Source organism: Phoca vitulina, unplaced genomic scaffold (assembly GCF_004348235.1).
Source record: "Phoca vitulina isolate PV1807 unplaced genomic scaffold, GSC_HSeal_1.0 scaffold31, whole genome shotgun sequence".
In the NCBI taxonomy this organism is placed as follows: Eukaryota; Metazoa; Chordata; class Mammalia; order Carnivora; family Phocidae; genus Phoca; species Phoca vitulina.
This window is the reverse complement of record NW_022589734.1, coordinates 23,564,287-23,583,409: the sequence shown is the minus strand read 5'-3', so window position 1 is coordinate 23,583,409 and position 19,123 is coordinate 23,564,287. Positions and strand designations below refer to the sequence as shown.

Genomic DNA, 19,123 nt, shown 5'->3' with positions numbered 1-19,123 from the left:
AAGCTTTTGCACAACAAAGGAAACAGTCAACAAAACCAAAAGACAACCGACAGAACGGGAGAAGATATTTGCAAATGACATATCAGATAAAGGGCTAGTATCCAAAAATCTATAAAGAACTTATCAAACTCAATACCCAGAGAACAAAAGATCCAATCAAGAAATGGGTAGAAGACATGAACAGACATTTCTGCAAAGAAGACATCCAAATGGCCAACAGACACATGAAAAAGTGCTCAACATCGCTCGGCATCAGGGAAATCCAAATCAAAACCTCAATGAGATACCACCTCACACCAGTCAGAATGACTAAAATTAACAAGTCAGGAAATGACAGATGTTGGTGGGGATGCGGAGAAAGGGGAACCCTCCTACACTGTTGGTGGGAATGCAAACTGGTGCAGCCACTCTGGAAAACAGTATGGAGGTTCCTCAAAAAGTTGAAAATAGAGCTACCCTACGACCCAGCAATTGCACTACTGGGTATTTACCCCAAAGATACAAATGTAGAGATCCGAAGGGGCACCTGCACTCCAGTGTTTATAGCAGCAATGTCCACAATAGCCAAAGTATGGAAAGAGCCCAGATGTCCATCAACAGATGAATGGATAAAGAAGATGTGATATATATATACAATGGAATATTATGCAGCCTTCAAAAAAATGAAATCTTGCCATTTGCAATGACGTGGATGGAACTAGAGGGTATTATGCTAAGCGAAATAAGTCAATCAGAGAAAGACAAGTATCATATGATCTCATTGATATGTGGAATTTGAGAAACAAGACAGAGGATCATAGGGGAAGGGAGGGAAAATTGAAACAAGATGGAACCAGAGAGGGAGACAAACCGTAAGAGACTCTTAATCTCAGGAAACAAACTGAGGGTTGCTGGAGTGGATGGGGCGTGGGAGGGATGGGGTGGCTGGGTGATGGATATTGGGGAGGGTATGTGCCATGGTGAGCACTGTGAATTGTGCAAGACTGATGAATCACAGACCTGTACCCCTGAAACAAATAATACATTATATGTTAATTTAAAAAATTTAAAAAAAGAAGTAATGCTAAGAACTGTATTTTAAAAGTGAAGGCAAGTACTGGAAAGTAGAGCTGCAGGTGTTGAAAGTGGCTGGTTGCTCCTTCAGAGCAGACCTTGGAGATGGGGAGGGAGGCTGTTTTGGAGTTCTCCTTGCCTTTAAAACGGATTAACTTAAAAAGATAAGAGGTAATATCACATTACCTAGAATAAACGTATTTAAAAGCATACTCTGTGAGAAGTCTTGCTCCTACCCTCGTCTGTGTTCTGTTCCAGTTCCTTTCCCCACCCTCCACATCTGTCACTTTGTTGATTTTATACGTGTCCATGATGTCTTTTTGCAAATACAAGCAAGCAGGAATCCAGTGTTCTTCAGAAAGGTGTCGTACTGTAGACACTGACCTGGTTTGCTTGCTTCATTTAATATCTAAAGATCTTCTAATAATATCAGTGTGTGTATATAATATATATGCTTGTGTGTGTGTGTGTGTGCATGTATTCATGTGTTATGTATTGATGCACGTAGTGTGTAATGTGTACTGTATGTAATACATACACAGTACATACACACGTATATTTATGCATATACATTGTATATTATGTTATATATGCATATATAGTATATATGAATGTATGTATCCATATAGTGTATAGATATTATATATGTGTGTGTGTTTATAAAATTCTGTTTTACAGATGCATAGTATTCCATTACCTGGATAGATCATAATCTGTTAACTAGTCTCCTGTCAATTGACATTGACATTTGGGTTGTTTCCAAGCTTTTGTTATTATTAACAGTGCTGCAATATACATATATCATTTTGCATGTATGCAAATAAAAACCAAAGTAAAAAAGGCGTCTAACATAAAATAATTAAATTCATGTTAAAAATTCATAATTATTTGAATTTTAAAGTCACGCATTGCAGTTAACTCTTATTCGAGGAGAGTGCTCGCTTTAGCAGCGCATTTACTGAAATTAGAACGCTACGGAGAAGATGAGCATGGCCCCTGCACGAGGATGACACGCAAACTCACTTACTCCAGGAGAGATTGACCATTCATTCATTCATGCATACATCCATTCGCTACATCTGAGCTCCTGGCACGGACTAACCTCTCTTCCAGTCCCTGGGGTTGGCACGGCAACCCGTCCAAGTCCCTGCCCTGTAGTTTACAATGTGATGCGTGGAAACTGGGCTCTGAGATGCCCAGGGATGGCACTGTGAGGTCACTTGGCAGGAGGAGTGACAGAGGGACTGGCATGTAACGCAGGCTCGTTCTGCTACACCTAGTTGCTTAGATTTTCTGTTGTAGATATTTATTGCTTTTCTAACTTAGAAGAAAACTTACTTTGCCTTTTTTTTCAGTGCAGAGAGCCATAAGGCAGCACACGGTAGTGGGAAGAACATATTCTCTGGTATCAGCGACACCTGGATTGCATTCCAGTTCTTGGACATCTTAGTATTTCTGAGCCTCAGTTTCACCATCTAAGGAATGGGGATGATAAATGTAACGGGGTGGGGGGGGTTAGAGCACTGAACTAATGCCTGTACAATGTTGGGGACATGATGAAATAAGTAGTACTTTAGGTGTTAATTGTATTTTTAATACAGCGTGTTACTTGTGGTGATAACGTAGCCTTGGGACATCTCCTGAGGAGGGAGCAGTGACTTCGGCTTGGAGGCTGTTTGGGAATCTGAGGAAGGCATCTTAGAAGAACAGGCTTTTGAGCCGGATGTTGGCAGCATAGGGAGAGTGTGGGGAGACTGACGGACGTACGGACGTCAGAAAGAAGACTGGGAGGAGGAGGGTAAATGGAGAGGTGGTGTAACCAATTCGCTGTCCCGTCCTGAGGCGTCTGTCCTGTCCAGGCATTTTTAACACCGCCTCCTGTCATCATCTGAACCAGCCTGTATGACGTGTAAGCAGTCCATCCCAGTCCATCCCAGTCCATCCCAGTCCATCCCAGTCCTGGGAAGCCGGCCACTGGCCACTGGGGTGGTTCTTCCTTGACCTGAGTTCATGGGTGACAGCTAATGAAGTGACTTCCTCCAGGATCAAAGTGAGCTCCATTGCAGTGAGATGGATAACTGTGGGCAAACCTTACCCAGAAACCGAGACTGTTAGGAAGTAAATATCAGAAGTGTTGGATTCTGGCTGTCACACACAGCATTTTATTTTTTCTATACACTCAGCTCCAGCTGAGATGCAAGCTGTCAGCTGGATTTGAAAAAATATTTCCGAGAACCACGATAATTGTATCTCTTTGAAATTGGGATTGCTGAATTTAAAAAGTTGAAAATTAAAATATGAAAACATCCCTTTTTTTGTTTCCACAGACTGGCTTGCTCAGTCTTTCCCTCACTTTGGTTCTTTCTCCCTTTCCCTTGAAAGATGGTAACTCCTTGTGTTCTTTCTTTTGTTCACAAGCTGTTCGTGCTTACATTAAATGATTTCATACATCAGTGGGGATTCAGCCTAATGACTGGGTCAGGCTGTTACTTCCGTGCGTGAAGAATCAGTGTCAGCTCTTTTTCTTGATAGTGTTGTGCATGTAGACCTTCTTCTCAGGAGGAACATATACTAATTGTGTTTCTGATTAGCTAGAGTTGCCTGATAAAATACAGTATAAATATGTCCTAAATATTGCATGATAAAAAAAATGTGATTTATCCAAAGTTCACATTTAATTGGGAATCCTGTATGCGTATTTGTTAAGTCTGGCTGCCCTATTCATCCCCTTTCCTTCTGTGTGTCACACACATTTCCTGAGTGTAACCTCATGCGGGCTCTCTATTGCTGTTGTGGTTTACTGAGGCTCTCGATGCCGGTGGATCTCAGCCTCCAGTGACCAAGCAGAATAGCAAGAATATTAAATTTATTTATTTATAAGATATTAAAGACATTCACAGGAATCGAAGGGTACAAAAGGCTATTTGCTTAAAAAAAAAAAGGCTCTGTCCCTGCCCTCTCCCTAGTCATAATAAATATTAATGGTTTCTTGTATATTCCTCTAGAGGGTAATTCAGTTTCAAGCAAATTCATATTTATATTTCCTCCCACCCCATTCCCTTTTTGCATAAATAGTAAAGACCATAATCACTATTCTGCATTTTCTTTCTTCGCGTAACAATAGATCTTGCTAGATGCCAGCACGCTAAGAGTTTTCTCTTTCTTCACAAATGCAGGGGATTTCATGTTAGGAGCAGACTGTAATTTATTTAACTGCTTCCCCCCTTATAGAAGTTTGGTTGCTTCCAGCCTGTTGGTTAATACCAGTATTATACCCAGGAGTAACCTGCTTGCATATGATTTCCTAAGTGCCCAGGCATATTCATGCCATAAATTCCCAGCAGTGGGATTGCTTGCTGGAAGGATGAAGTGCCACCCTGCCCTCCAGAGACACTATGCCAATTACACTCCCATCAGCGAGGACTGAGAACGCCTGGGTGGCCAGACTCTCACCGATAGAAGAAGGTGGGAAGGTTTTTTCATATATGACCATCTCGTAGGTGACAAAATGATAGCCCTTTTTATTCCTGACTGTGAGCCTCTTTTGAGGTATTTAAAAAGCATTTATATTTTCTTTTCTGCGTTCTGTCTGTTTATGGACTTTTTCTTTTGGATGATTATTGATTTGAGGGCATTCTTGTTTATTAGGGAAATTATTCTTTGTAATGTGAGTTGCAAATATTTTTCCCACTTTGTTGTTGACACTGACTTTATATATGGTGATGTTTCTATGAAAATTTTTATTTATATCTACCTTTTATTAATGGATCAATTTATTCATATTTTTTTAAAGATTTTATTTATTTGACAGAGAGAGCACAAGCAGAGAGAGTGAGAGGGAGAAGCAGGTTCCCTGCTGAGAAAGGAGCCCAATGTGGGACTCGATCCCAGGACCCTGGGATCATGACCCAGGCCGAAGGCAGACGCTTAACCGACTGGGCCACCCAGGCGTCCCCATATTTTTTTGTTGTTGTGACTTCTGAGTTCATATCATTCCTAAGCCTTCCTCACTCAAAGATTATATAGTTATATCATTATATATAGTCTCCTGTAGTTTTTCTTAAAAAAAAAAAACAGCCTTATTGAGCTATAGTTCATATAGCATACAGTTCACCAGTTGAAACTATACAGTTCAGTAACTTTTTGTGTATTCACAGAGGTGTGCAGCCATCACCACAATATGTTCTAGAACTTTCTCGTTACCTAAAAGGAAATCCTGTGCTTGTTAGAATTCGCTCGTCATTTTACTCCAGTCTCCCAACCCAGGCAACCGCTAATTTACTTTTTGTTCATATGGATGTCTGTTCTGCGTATTCTGTATAAACAGAATGATCTAATTCGTGGTTGTTTCTGACTGGCTTCTTTCACTTAGCATAATATTTTAATTTTTTTCCGTACTTCATTTCTTCTTATTGATGAATAATAATCCACCTATGGATATATCACATCATGTTATTTTTCAGTTGGTGGACATTGGGGTGGTTTCTACCTTTTGGCTATTGTGAATAATTCAGTGCATACTCATGCACAAATTTTATGCGGACATGTGTTTTCATTTCTCTTGGGATACACACACAGGAGTAGAAATGCTAGATCATATGCTAAGTGTGTTTAATGTTTGAGGAGCTGACAGACTGTTTTCTAGAGTGGCCATGTCACTTTACATTTCCACCGGGAATGTATGAGGGTTTCTCTCTCCCCATATCCTTGACATTTTTATTGTTTGCTTTTTTTGATATTAGTTGTGCTAGTGGGTGTGAAGTAGTATCTCTTTGTCCTTTTGATTTGCATTTCCCTGATAGCTAATGATGTTAAGCATGGCTTCATGTGCTTATTGGCCATTTATACATTTTCTCTGGACAACTGTCTGTTCAGATCCTTGCCTATTGGGAAAATTATTTGTCTTTTTATTATTGAACTGTAAGAGTTATTTATATATTCTAGATACAGGTTCCTTATTAGATATGTGATTTACAGAAATTTTACCCCGTTCTATGGATTGTCTTTTCACTTTCTTGATGGTGTCTTTTCAATCACAGAAGATTTTAAATTTTGATGTCCATTTTATCTATTTTGTTCTTTTGTTGTTTTTGTTTTGGTGTCATATTTAAGAAACCGTTGCTTAATCCAAGACAATAAAGATTTACACCTATGTTTCCTTCTAGTAGGTTTATAGTTTTAGCTCTTACATTTCGGTTTTTGATCCATTTTGAGTTGATTTTTGTATATGGTGTGAGGTAGATGTCAAATTTCGTTATTTTGCATGTTGATTCCTGGTTGTTGCAGTACCATTTGTTGGAAAGACTGTTCTTTCCACACTGAACTACCCTGATACCTTTGTCAAAAACCAATCCCATGGTTTATTAAAGTGCTTTTATGGTTTTGTTTTTTATGTTAGGAATTTATCTTAGTGTAAGGTGTGAGGTAGGCATACAACTTACTATTTTTTTCAAATGGCTAGCCATTTTTCCCATATCATTTACTTTAATAATCTATCTTTCCCCATTGATTTGAGATGCCATTTTAAATCATGTCCTTTAGTCTTATAAATATTTGGACCCATTTATTGAGTATTCTATTCACTTACCTATTTTTGCACCTATAGCAGTCTGTTTTAATGATTGTCACTTTATAGTATGTTTCACTGTCTGGTAGGACTAATTTCCCCTTATTTCTCTTCTCTTTCAAAAAATTCTTGCCTCCCCTTCTTGTTTATTCTCCCATGTGAACTTTGTAATCAGTTTTGTCTAGTTTCCTATTCCCCCAATTAAAATTTCTGCCAGCATCATTCTTATTGGAAACATAGAAATGTATAGGTTAATTTAGGAAAAATTGACATTTCTGATGTTGAGCCTATCTATTCAAGAACATCTATTCATTTCTCCATTTGTTTCCTGTGTTTCCCACAACTTTCCATTTTTAAGTCTTAAAATAGGCAAGTATCTTGGTGAATTCATTCCTAGGTCTTCTGGTTTTTATTATTTTTGTTTGTTTGCTATTGTTGCTACACTTTTCTGTTATATCATTTATGTTCTTTTCTTTTTTAAGATATTTTTTTAAAGATTTTATTTATTTGAGAGAGACACAGAGAACACAAGCAGGGGTGAGGAGCAGAGGGAGAGGGAGAAGCAGACTCTCCGCTGAGCAGGGAGCCTGATGCGGGGCTTGATCCCAGGAGCCTGGGACCATGACCTGAGCCGAAGGCAGATGCTTCACGGACTGAGCCACCGAGGTGCCTGTATTTGAAATCTTCTGATAAAGTTATTCATATATTGGGACCCAGAAAATGGAGGCTGCCCCCTGGACCAGCCCACATTACAAAGCTAAACCTAAGTTACAGGAAACACCTGTCAAAGAATCCTAAGACATACAAATGGCAGTCCTCCAACTCCGCTTTGGCTAACTTACCTTACCTAGGAAATAGGACCTGCTAGCCTTAGAAGGAGATACCGGAGCTCCCAGCCAACCTCCCAGCCTCTCATGCCCTTTTAAGCATTGCTGCTTCTAATGCTCAGTAAGACTGGCTCTTGCCCACAACCTCTCAGGAGGAATGCTCCGTTGCTTGTGAGGAACTGTAGTCCTCCAATCCATGGACTGTTTTTTTCTTGAATAGAGGACCTCAAACTTGTTGCTAAATTGTGTTATTTTTGTCATTTGACATTCCATAAAGCAGCTGTTACTGTGTCTCTGCTGTGAGCTTACCTGAACCTAAGCATTTTATAGCCCATAAACGGAACAACAACAACAAAAAAGCCTGAGTAATGTTACTTATTAACTAAAATGACATCTAGGTCCTTATAATAGTTCAAGATAGGCAGTGGCTTAAAGGAGATAAAAGTTTATTTCCTCCTCAGAAAAGCTCAAAGGTTGGTGGCCCAGGGCTGCTCCGGCAGCTCCCTGTCCATGCTTTCTAGAACCGGCTTACATTCCCGAGGTTTCTCCATGGTTGCAGAGGGCCGGCCGCTGGAGCGCTGGCCCTCATGCCCTCGCTAGGCAGCAGCAAGACGGAGAGAGGAGGAAGGCAAAAAGAGGTTTCCCTAGAAGCCCTATCCAACAGTTCCTTTTGTATCTGAGCCAACAGAACGGACTGTCATGGCCTCACTAAGTGGCAGGCAGAGGGGGCAGGGTTGGAAATGTAGTCCTGTAGGTGGGTACCCTGGTGCTCCAAGTAACAATCGGAGTCTTACTCCTAAGGAGTAAGGGAAGAGTGTTCACTGCATAGACAAGGAGCAGTCTTGGCCATGGTCACCACCACCTTATCCTTGAGTCTCTCTCTTTCTGCATCCTTGATGCTCATTATCCCTTTCTTGTCCAGGTCCTGGCACAAGAAGTGCTCTGTTATTGCTTGATGAAATACTTTTGTACTTTGCTCACACCTGGGCTCACCCCATTCCTACTCATTCATTCTCTGATCCTATTCCTGAGCCTTACTTACCTCATCTCTGAATCATCACTATCATCCAAAGAGAAAGAATGCATTTGGGTCAAGGCTTCCAGCATGTTCTAGTGGTCATGGACAACAAGACACTCAGAGAAGGAGGGAGGTTTAAGAACAGGCCAGAAATATCCATTTGAGGAGCTCCTGGCTATCTCAGTCAGTAGAACCCGTGACTCTTGGTCTTGGGGTTGTAAGTTCAAGCTCCATGTTGGGGTCGAGATTACATAAAAATAAAATCTTAAAAGAAAAAAAAGAAGAAGAAAGAAATATCCATTCTATACACCACTTGGTAACTTTTTAAATAGCTGCCATGTTAGAATGACCATGTCGAAATACCTAAGCCTTCTTTAAAAATGAAAATTATAATTTATCTTATGAATGCAAAGGTAAGATGTGTTCTGATTTAGGAAAAAGAAAGAAAATACAGGTAAGAAAGGAAGAAAAAAGGAGGAGGAAAAAAATCATGAAAAGGAAGAAAATTACTCTCACCAATTTTCACCTTGGGAAGGGAATTTCTTTCAGATCTTTATGTGTATAAAGTTGATCCATGCAGAGTTTATGTAAGGATATATGGGTTTGTACTATTTATAATGTTTTGAACTTGTAAAGCCTTATTTGAAAAGTCCTATTTTATCACTCAGATGCAACCTTACCTTTGATGGAAATTTTTTTGGAAGGTAGACAGGTTTTCTATGTGAATTCTTTAATATTTTTCTTTCCCTTTACTGAAGACGTAAAACAACAGGAAGGTGGGCAAAAGGCAAGCAGCAGGAGAGACCATGACCCTTTTTAAGAGAATTGGCAATTCAGAGACTGAACAAGTCAGGAAGGTCTTGTTAAGGAACTCAGAGTGGAATGTGCTTACTTTCCAGACCCATAGAGGTGGACGAGGGCTGCTGCAGGGAAGGCTTGAGATCTGATTCTGAAACTCGGTTTCCTTTCATGTAAAATGGAAATAATAAGAACTACTTTAGAGAGAGTTGTTATGGGGATCAAATAGGAAGATATGTCAAAACATAATTTAACCCACAAACTACTACCTATGTATTTAAAAACGTAAAATTTATAAAGTGTTAGAGCTGAAAAGACTTGGTAACATCTGGTCCATATGCCGGTTAATGCTGAGGAAATGGAGGTCCATTGTTTGCTCGTATTAATGTCCTAAATAAAGAGAACTTTAACTATGGTATTGAGACTAGGAAACGCACTTGTTACTGAGAACTGTTTCCACTGAGCAAATGACAATGAATTCCTGTCCAGGCACAATGTAATTGTGAAAGTGCATTGCACAAGGGTATCTGCCAAAGCACTGAGGGCTTGGAAATTTGGCACGCAGTCTGTTTGCCAAACTGTGAACCTTTGGAGTGGTCTCTGCCCAGAGCGGTGCCTTTTCTTAATTTGGCCGAAGGTACCTAATGGTATGGTAGAGGACTGGTCCTTATCCATGGGATTCTTGACCAACTCTCCCTGGCTGACAGCAGCATTGCTGTTCTGGGGCAGCATCCTGGGCAGCTGACTGAATGCTGTTACTGGAGCCCCAGCTGCTCTTCTCTTGCCTTTCCGGTAGAGACTGGTCAATTACTGCAGATGGGAGATGGCTGGTCTTCCCTTCTATCCACTTGCCTCTCAACCCACACTTTCCTTGCTGGAGACAAAGGAAGTTATTGGTGGCAAATTGTTTGCACTCCCAGGTTTTCTTCTTCTGGGGTCTTAGGTAGGAAGCTTGCGGGACTCTTACTGAATGCTGACATTCCCTACTTTACCTTATGGAGGTTAGTGTTCTGATGCCCTCTGTTATTGTGACATGGAGAAGGGTTATAGCCATCTCCTGACTTTTCCTTAGGTCACCTGCACTGCTTTCTGGTCTCGTAGTCTATGGTCAACTCAGTAACACCAGGCCCTTGGAGGCCACCTTCGGCCTCCCCTGGGCCTGGACCAGTGATGGTTGCAGGGTGGGCAGCAGCCTTATTCCAAGGGGTCGATGGCAGAGCTGTCAGCGAAGCTGAACAGGAGGCATCCTCGTGATTTGAGTTGTTTCCTGATGAAGACTCAAAAGCAAGGTCTAGCAGTTCCAAAACCCTCCTTCCATAGAATGCTGTGTTTGATTTTGTCTGTAGACTCCTCATCCTTTCCAGGTGCCTCTGATAAAGTAAATCTGTTATGAGGACCCACAAATGGAGGCTGCCCCAGTGGCCCAGGCCATCACAAATCTAAACCTAAGTCAGCCTGCACTTGTGGAAACATCTGTCAAGGACACCTAACATACACCAATCACAGTCCTCAAACAGTTTTAGCGAGCTTACCTTACCCTAGAAAACAGTTCCTGCTAGCCTTCTAAGGAATCCCTCCCCCTGTTTCCTAGCCAGTCATGCCCTTTTCTCTTGTTGCCTCTTCTAATGCCTGTAGGAATAGAAGAATTTTCTTTCTACCCTTCTAGGTTCTTTGGCTGGTCTAATAATCAAATTGACATAAGGCAGATCAACAGGAGAAAAACTAATTTCATATGTGTGGGAGCCCCATAAAAATATGAGAATATGAAACCCAAAAAGCTAGCCAGGTAGTTAAGGCTTATATAACATCCTGAGCTAAGGAAAAGAGTAGCGGTTTAGGGATACAAGGGGAGAAAGGCCATTTACAGGAAAGAAGGGGATGTTTGAAAAACAAAGATTGCCCTGTTATACAGATAAGTTTCTTAGGTAAAAAAACTATCTCTAGTAATAGCTCTCTTCCTGGAAGTGGCTGCCTTTCCAACGTAAATGTAGGCAATTGAGGGGGAGGTATAGAATTTTTCCTGAATCTGCTGGGTATTGATTACCTTTAGCTCAAAATAATCTTCACACCAAAGTGGCATGCTTTGGGGTGACAAATTCTCCCCTTCATGCTCTATAGAACTTGCTCTTGCCCACACCCCTTGGGAAGGCTGCTGCAGTGATTGTGAGGCACTGTATGCCCCCAGTCCATGGATTGTTTTCCCTTGACTAAAGGACATCACACTCATTTTGAAATTGTTTTAGTTTTGTCATTTGAACCTCTCCTGTCCCCTAGATCACCACATCATTCCTGAATGAGGGCCGGGAGGTCTGTGTCAGGGCATGCCCCATTCTTTGTTATCCCTCCCCTCCACCCTCTGAAATTCTAAATGTCCTGTGTTGCTTCTAGAAAGGGCGGTGGGAAGAGGGAAGACAAGGAGTCTTGTATTCTCCTAAAAGGCTGAGTGTATGTGTGAAAGGGGAGGGAACAAAGGTGTGGGTGGGGAAAGAATGGTTTGAACTGGAACCACAATCTCCTTTACAAGAACATAGCAACCTGCAACCCACAGCAAAGTTCTGACACACTCATTAGGAAGCCCTTATCCAGGTGTGCTTCCTCCTGGAAGCCTTTGTTACACACTTGAAATAGCAAGTTCTTGGAGTCCAGACCTCCTAGTGTCAGCTAGTCCTCTTGCTCAACCCTAGACCCCAACAGTTAAAACCAGAAATAGACAAGACCCCTTAACTGATGCTCTATCTGAAACCCATTGTTCTTATTTCTGACGCATTGGCGAAGATATTTTGTAGTGACTGGAACATTCCAACCACCAGGCCAGAAAAGCCCTAATAGTGATGGAATGCCTAGAAGTCCCTACCCCACCTGTCCCCTTCCCCACCCATGATCGTGTGCTGAACATCTGCCGACCCCCATCTTTGATCACATGCTGTCTGCCTGCTCTCTTGCACGTACCCCCTGAACCTCTCTCCCTGTGAGAAGGTGTCTCTCTTGCCGGCAGAGGGGTCAGGTGTTAGGGCTTGAGGGTGTCTCTCTTGCCGGCAGAGGGGTCAGGTGTTAGGGCTTGAACCTGCCACCTGCACCTGCTGCAGGCCCCCAAAGTAAATCTCTTCCATTCTCTTTTCTAAACCCTTCTCTCTTGAGTTATTGGCTTCTCTTACAATAAGTTTACCTGAGTTTGTTCAGCAGCAGTGTTGGAAAGCCCAGCCAGGAACTTTGCTTTCTATTTGTCTAGCATCCTTGAGATTCCCTGGGAGGGAACAGCTGAGGCAGTGCACCAGGGCTCACCCATGTGTTTCCTGAGTTAGTGATGACCAGTAACACTAGTACTGGTTTTTCAGCCTTGGACAAATCAGTGAACATTTTTTTTTCTTTTTGAGATTTTACTTATTTATTTGACAGACAGAGAGAACACAAGCAGGGGGAGGGGCAAAGCAGGGAGCCTGACAGGGGACTCCATCCCAGGACCCTGGGATCATGACCTGAGCTGAAGGCAGACGCTTAACCAACTGAGCCACACACGCACCCCTCAGTGAACTTTTTTGTGCTTCAATTTCATCCTTTTTTTTTTTTTTAAGAGAGGGAGGTGCGGGGGGAAGGGCAGAGGGAGAGGGAGAGAGAAAATCTCAAGCAGACTCCATGCCCAGTGTGGAGCCTATTGTGGGGCTCTATCTCAACCCGAGATCATGACCTGAGCCAAAATCAAGAGTTGGATGCTCAACCGACTGAGCTACCCAGGTGCCCCTCATCATTTTTAAAACAGAGATAATAATATTGCCTGGGTTGTTATGAAGATCACATTGAAGAAATTACCAGACAAAAATAAGGTGCCAGTGTTACTACATTTTGTCTATTCTACGATGGTAGTGATTATAAGAGGCATCATTATTTTAAATACCACTAAGGAAGAAAAAAATCCTGTCAGTTATCCACAGCACATCATTTTCTTGTCAGAAAATTTCCGCACATTTAAATAGATTTATTTGGACAGATTTTTATCATAAATCATCATTGTGCATTGGTAAAAAGGAACTATAAGTGAATATAAAGTAAGGTGCTCTTAAATTTCCCTACAATCTTGATCTACTTCTGCTGAATCATTTGTCAAGGCTGAGTTTTTCCCACACAGCATTGCCTGTGTATCATCATGAGCATTAGGGATGCAATATTTCTTAAAAGAGTGCTTCATACTGTCTTTCTTCCAAACCAAGATTACCAGTTCTGCATAATCAATATGTACATACAAGCAATGGTATCTATTTCCTGCCCAGTGCTTGACCAACTTAAGACATCCTGATTCCAGGGGTCAAGTATGAAAATATGTAACTTATAGAATTGACAAAATATAGTAGTATAATTGATTTCATCTTATTTCATAGGTTTGGGTTTGGAAGGGGAGCAAGTGTTGGGGATGAAGAATTTCCTCTGCCCTTTAAGGTCCTTCTAGCTGGACTAAGAGTCAAATTGACAGGAAACAGTTAACAGGAGGAAATCAAATTTAATAGTGTACGTATGGGGAATCCACACAGGCATGGAAATTCCCAAGACAGTCAGACACAATGAGGCTTATATGATGAGCTAAAGAGAGGGTAGAGGTCTGAGAATACTGAGGGGAGAAAGACCACTAGCAGGAAGGTGAAAGGAGGTGTTTGGAAACCACAGGTAGAGAAGTTTCTTAGGTAGAGCGGAATCTTTGTTAATATTTCTCTTCCTGGGGCGCCTGGGTGGCTCAGTTGGTTGAGCCTCAGACTCTTGATTTTGGCTCAGGTCATGATCTTAGGGTTGTGGGATTAAGCCCCACATCAGGCTCTGTGCTCAGCGGGGAGTCTGCTTGAGGTTCTCTCCCTGTACCTCTGCCCCTTTCCCTGCTCACACACGTGTGTGTTTGTGTATGTGTGTGTGCTCTCTATCTCTCTCAAATAAATAAATCAATAAATCTTTTAAAAAAATAGCTCTCTTCCTGGTACAAGTAGGCAATTAAGAGGCAATAAAGAACTTTTCCTGAATCTGCTGGGTTTGGATTGCTTTTAACTCAAAATAGTGTTTGTGCCAAAGTGGCCCGTTTTGGGGCTGCCTGCCCTTGGCCCTACAGAAGCATGAAAGCCTCTGTCTCATCTCAGGAACTGTACTTTCTGTTTGCACAAACTTGGGGTGGGTGGCTTGCCTGGAATAGGGCCCTGTGGTGTTAACGGGACAGGCTTCCCAGTGACATGAATAAATCCTACAAATAATTTTGTGTGTTTCCTCATTGATGTACTCTTTTTCTTCCTTCCTGTCTGCTTTCTGATTTTCCTTTGAAGTTCCCGAGTCCAAATCTGGTTCCTAAGAAACATCAAAGGAAGCCTGCACTGGAGGCCCCCAGGTCTCCTCGGAAGCCAGACTGCATCCACTGTGTGAGACGGGATGGCCCCCCCCACCAGTGTGCCCTCGTCATTGCTGCTGCTGACAGCTGTTGCAGGTAGGAAACCATCACCCTGGAGACCCTAGCATCGCACACGAGCCTCCTGTCTGGCTTAAACGACTCAGATCAGAAACAAGGCAGAGGATTCTAGGGGAAGGGAGGGAAAAATGAAACAAGACGAAACCAGAGAGGGAGACAAACCATAAGAGACTCTTAATCACAGGAAACAAACTGAGGGTTGCTGGAGGGGGAGTAGGGGGTGATGGGGTAACTGGGTGACGGGCATTAAGGAGGGCACGTGATGTAATGAGCACTGGGTGTAATATGTACCCAATGAATCACTGCCTCTACCTCTGAAACTAATAAACAAACAAACAAACAAAAACAAAACAACTCAGATAACCTGAAATGAAGGTGCTGTGTGTTTGCTTTCCGACAGAATTATTTTACATATAAAAGGCACGAAGGCAGACCTCATGCACAAGTGGTTTTCTGGAAACAGGAATTTAAATAGTTTTTTATTGTCATGACGATTTTTGAAAAGATAGAGTCATGTTTTATATATACTAGGAAAACTTTATATATTTTCAAAAAGTAATTGCATAATAGATCTTTTTGGAAAGCAAATGCCCACAGTCTCTTTTATGATTAATCTTTATTTTCATATATTCTGCTCTGCTTGCTTACTGTGGACATACCCATGATACAAAATCACTGGTTAGCAGCAATTCTGGTGATCCGTGTCCTGGCTGGGTCAGCTAGAGCCCCTTGGAATTCACCGACGACTGAGGGTGGAGATATGGCCAGGGAAACTGATTTTATGTTCATGGGTTATTAGAGTGTGGTGAAGCCATCATGAGGCTTACCTGTGTTAAAACAAAACAAAACAGAAATTCAACTGAGTAAATTTAAAGATCTAATTAGCTTTATTCATTCGTGAATTGGGCAGCATTCCATCTAGAAGGCAGAAGGGAGCTCTAAGGAGCTGTACAAAATGGAAGGATTTTATAGGCAGAAGGAGGCAAGGTCACCTTCCCTTAGGGCAAGGCAGGCAGAAGACCTCAGGAGTAGATCAGGACATTCCAGACTGATGAGTCTCAGTTGCATTCCTGGAAGAGACTGACTCTGCAGTTACAATTAGGTCATCTCTGTGGGGCTTAACATAAGTGATTCCATTTTGGGCCTGTTTCTTTTTGACACTGAGAGTGACCCTTGTTAAAATGCAGTTTTATCTGCATTCAGACCTACTGAACCAGAGCAGGTGTGGCTCAGGGGTCTGAAGCAGCTAAATTATTATAAGCACTGTTGGTGTATATAGGGGCCCTTCAGAAAATGCTCCCACTGGAAAAGCCCGGGCCTTCCCCAATAGATGACTAATGTTTGAGCACTCTTTTTTTTTTCTCTCTCTCAAATCCCCACTTTTTCATTCCTTTTTGTCTTTTTCTTGTGATTTTTCCATTAATTTAAAATTCCTGAATTACTTTATTAGGAACATTATTTGCAATTTCTCTGTCTTCCCTCTCTATCCTCTCTGCCTTTGACAGAATGCTAGCCAATGATTTCATTGATTTGTCAACAATCATGGAATGACTATGTTCCTAGATTGGGCTGGGACAGTGTAGAGGGTACGAACATGAGTAAGTCTTCTCTGGTCTCTTCAAGAGCTTTTGTTGAATGAGTCTGATAGAGTCTTAAGTAATTATGGCCACTTGGCCCAACAGAAGTATGGTTTGGTTGTTGGAAACCCTCTCAAACTTCTTTATTGAGCACTAAGACCTCTGTGTAAGGTATGTCTGTCCATACAGATCATTCAGGTGATTTTTTTTTGCAGAACAAAGGGATGATGTACCCCCAGAAGTGTATGGCAGTCTCCACCTGATTGAAAACTGCTTTAAGCTTTTCCAAGGCTTCTGCCATGGAAAGTTCTCCTTAGCCACCGAAACAGTTTGCTTGCTTTAGGATCACAGCCTGCCTTCTGTACGGTGGTTTCTGACACAGTTTTACAAGTTGGCTTTTGAGCTGCCTGGTGGCCAATGCCAGAAATGAGACATGGCAGTTTTCTGTGGATCACACTGTCCAAAAGAAGATGACCTAACAGTTTTTCCAGGGAAATAAAGCGTATCCTACCATGTGTGTTTGGAAGAAGTTTCTAGCTTGGGTCTTCAAAGGCCACTCAGGGATGTAGTGGTATCTTTACAAATAAAGGCAGTATCTTTGAGAGTAGAGGTGGGGGTCCGAGATTACCTGTCTGTTGTACACCATCACTTGGTTTTAATTAAAGATGCTATTTTTTTATGTTCAGCTGGAGGGTTTTTTCCCCCCTCTATATCCGATATTAAGCTTTTTGTTAGAAAATAAAAGGCTAGGGGCGCCTGTTGGCTCAGTTGGTTAAGCAACTACCTTCGGTTTAGGTCATGATCCTGGAGTTCCAGGATCGAGTCCCGCATCGGGCTCCCTGCTCAACAGGGAGTCTGCTTCTCCCTCTGACCCTCCCCCATCTCATGTGCTCTCTCTCTCTCTCTCAAATAAATAAATAATCTTAATTTAAAAAAAAAGACTATCTTTGCCTTTAAAAAAAAAGAAAAGGCCAAAATTATTAAGTAGATTTGCATTTGAGAAAATATCCTTCCAGTTGAATTAGTTTGTTGCTAGATTATTCATTTGGAAAGATGCGTATCTGTTACATCTAATTCCTATTAAATTGGACCAATTAGACTTTCCTATAGAGTCAGTGTTTGGCACTGAACAGTTCTTAAAAGTGTATGATGATGATCACGTGTATACAGGTAAAAATAAAAATGACTCCATTTCTCTTCCCTCCAGTCAGAAGTGCTCTCTGATTGTCACTATGAGGAAAATAACAGTAATTTAAAAAATTGTCAGTGACAGGCCCTTATTAGGAAAGAAATCTCTACCAACAAATAAAGAATAAAAGTGACTTTGCCCCTGGATTTCAGGGAATGGCAGACTGCTGCCGAAGGTTCTGAAAGTCTCAGTTGCTGTCATTTTGTCTTGTGGGCCTGCACCCTGTGTCTGCAGAACACGGGGTGGCTGCCCTCGGACCGGCCCTGTTTGCCGACTGGGAATATCTGTAGCTATGTAGAATCTGATTAAAGCTAGTTGTTACAGGGGCGCCCGGGGGGCTCAGTCGGTGAAGCGTCTGCCTTCGGCTCAGGTCATGATCCCGGGGCCCTGGGACCGAGCCCCGCATCGGGCTCCCTGCTCAGCCGGGAGCCTGCTTCTCCCTCTCCGTCTGCTGCTCCCCCTGCTTGTGCCCTGTCTCTCTGTCAAATAAAAATCTTTAAAAGAAAACCAAAAGACTAGTTGTTACAGATCTGTATTGAGGACAAGTTTTTCTCTCCTTTGATATTTCCCCGTCAACTGACCTATCATCAGAATAACCTGTGAGATTTAAAAAAAAAAAAAAAATCAGTTTAACAGCAGCAGTAATATGATGTTGTCCCCAAAGTAAACCTTTATAACTGACTTTTGGGTGAGGAGCAAAATATTATAAATAATATAAAAGCAGGACACGGTTGGAAAAGAATGCTTCTGTTCAGTCCATGAAAGAACACGGAGAGAGGACGGAGGGTCCGGCGGGCAGGACAGAAGGGTGGGGCTGGGGGGCGACGACCGTGCGAGCCGCGCAGGGACCTCCTGTTGGGGGTGCTGGCTGTCCGGCGCTCGCGACCCCGCTTGCCGCCCTTGCTCATCGGAGACCGCGTTCTTCGCAGGTTGTGCCTGTGGCCCGTGCCGCGAGGGGAGGACGCTCGCCAATGCCGTCATCTCGCCGGCCCCGGCCCCCCCCAGGATCGCGCGGGGGCCCCCGGGCACGGCCGCGGCGGACTGCACGGCCGCGTGCTGCGCGCTGGCCGGCTGCGACCTGGCCTGGTGGTTGGAGGGCCGCTGCTACCTGGTGAGCTGCCCGCGCTCCGAGAGCTGTGAGCCCCAGCGCGGGGGCTCCATCGGCTCCTTCCTCACCTTTGTGCGCAGGCCGGCGCGGCTGCCGGACCGCGGGGCGATGCCGCTCGACAGGGGGGCGCCCTCGGGGCTCTGGGGCGACGCGCCGGAGGAGCTCAGGAGGGACTTGCCCTTCCTCGGCCAGGAGCGGGGCCCGGAGGAGGCGCCGGAGTACTCGGACGACTACGGGGAAGCCGAGCAAGCCCCCGTGCGGCCCCTCGGCAAGCCGGGGCCCGGAGGGAGCGCCGAGCACACGGCCCGGGGCCCGCGCCCGGGCGGCCAGGCGGGCGGCAGCCCCTCTGCCGGAGGCGGCCTTCCGGGGGCCGCCGAGAAGCAGGACCACCCTGCGCTGCATCCGCTGAACGCGGCCCCACCGCAGTCTCCGGAGAGCGGCTCGGTGCCATCCTCGGTGACAGTTCCGCCCTGGGGAGAGGCGTGGGGAAAGGAGGCCTTTCGGCGCCAGGAGCGACCCAGCGCCGGCTCTGGAAGAGAGGTGGGCCGGGCTG

At 43.4% G+C, this 19,123-nt stretch overlaps 1 protein-coding gene and 1 non-coding gene across 4 annotated transcripts in view; both read left to right on the top strand.

Moving 5' to 3' along the window:
- Positions 1–19,123, top strand: part of KIAA0319 (KIAA0319 ortholog) — a 99,013-nt gene that overhangs the window by 19,365 nt on the left and 60,525 nt on the right. For all 3 annotated transcript variants that reach the window (XM_032424720.1, XM_032424717.1, XM_032424718.1), the window contains exons 2-3: positions 14,557–14,714; positions 18,392–19,110. In XM_032424720.1, the coding sequence (XP_032280611.1) occupies positions 14,660–14,714; positions 18,392–19,110 (774 nt within the window). In that variant the 5' untranslated portion in view covers positions 14,557–14,659. The remainder of the gene's footprint in view (positions 1–14,556; positions 14,715–18,391; positions 19,111–19,123) is intronic.
- On the top strand, positions 1,988–2,094 carry LOC116645063. The gene has a single exon (XR_004301891.1). It is a non-coding gene; the product is annotated as a U6 spliceosomal RNA (small nuclear RNA).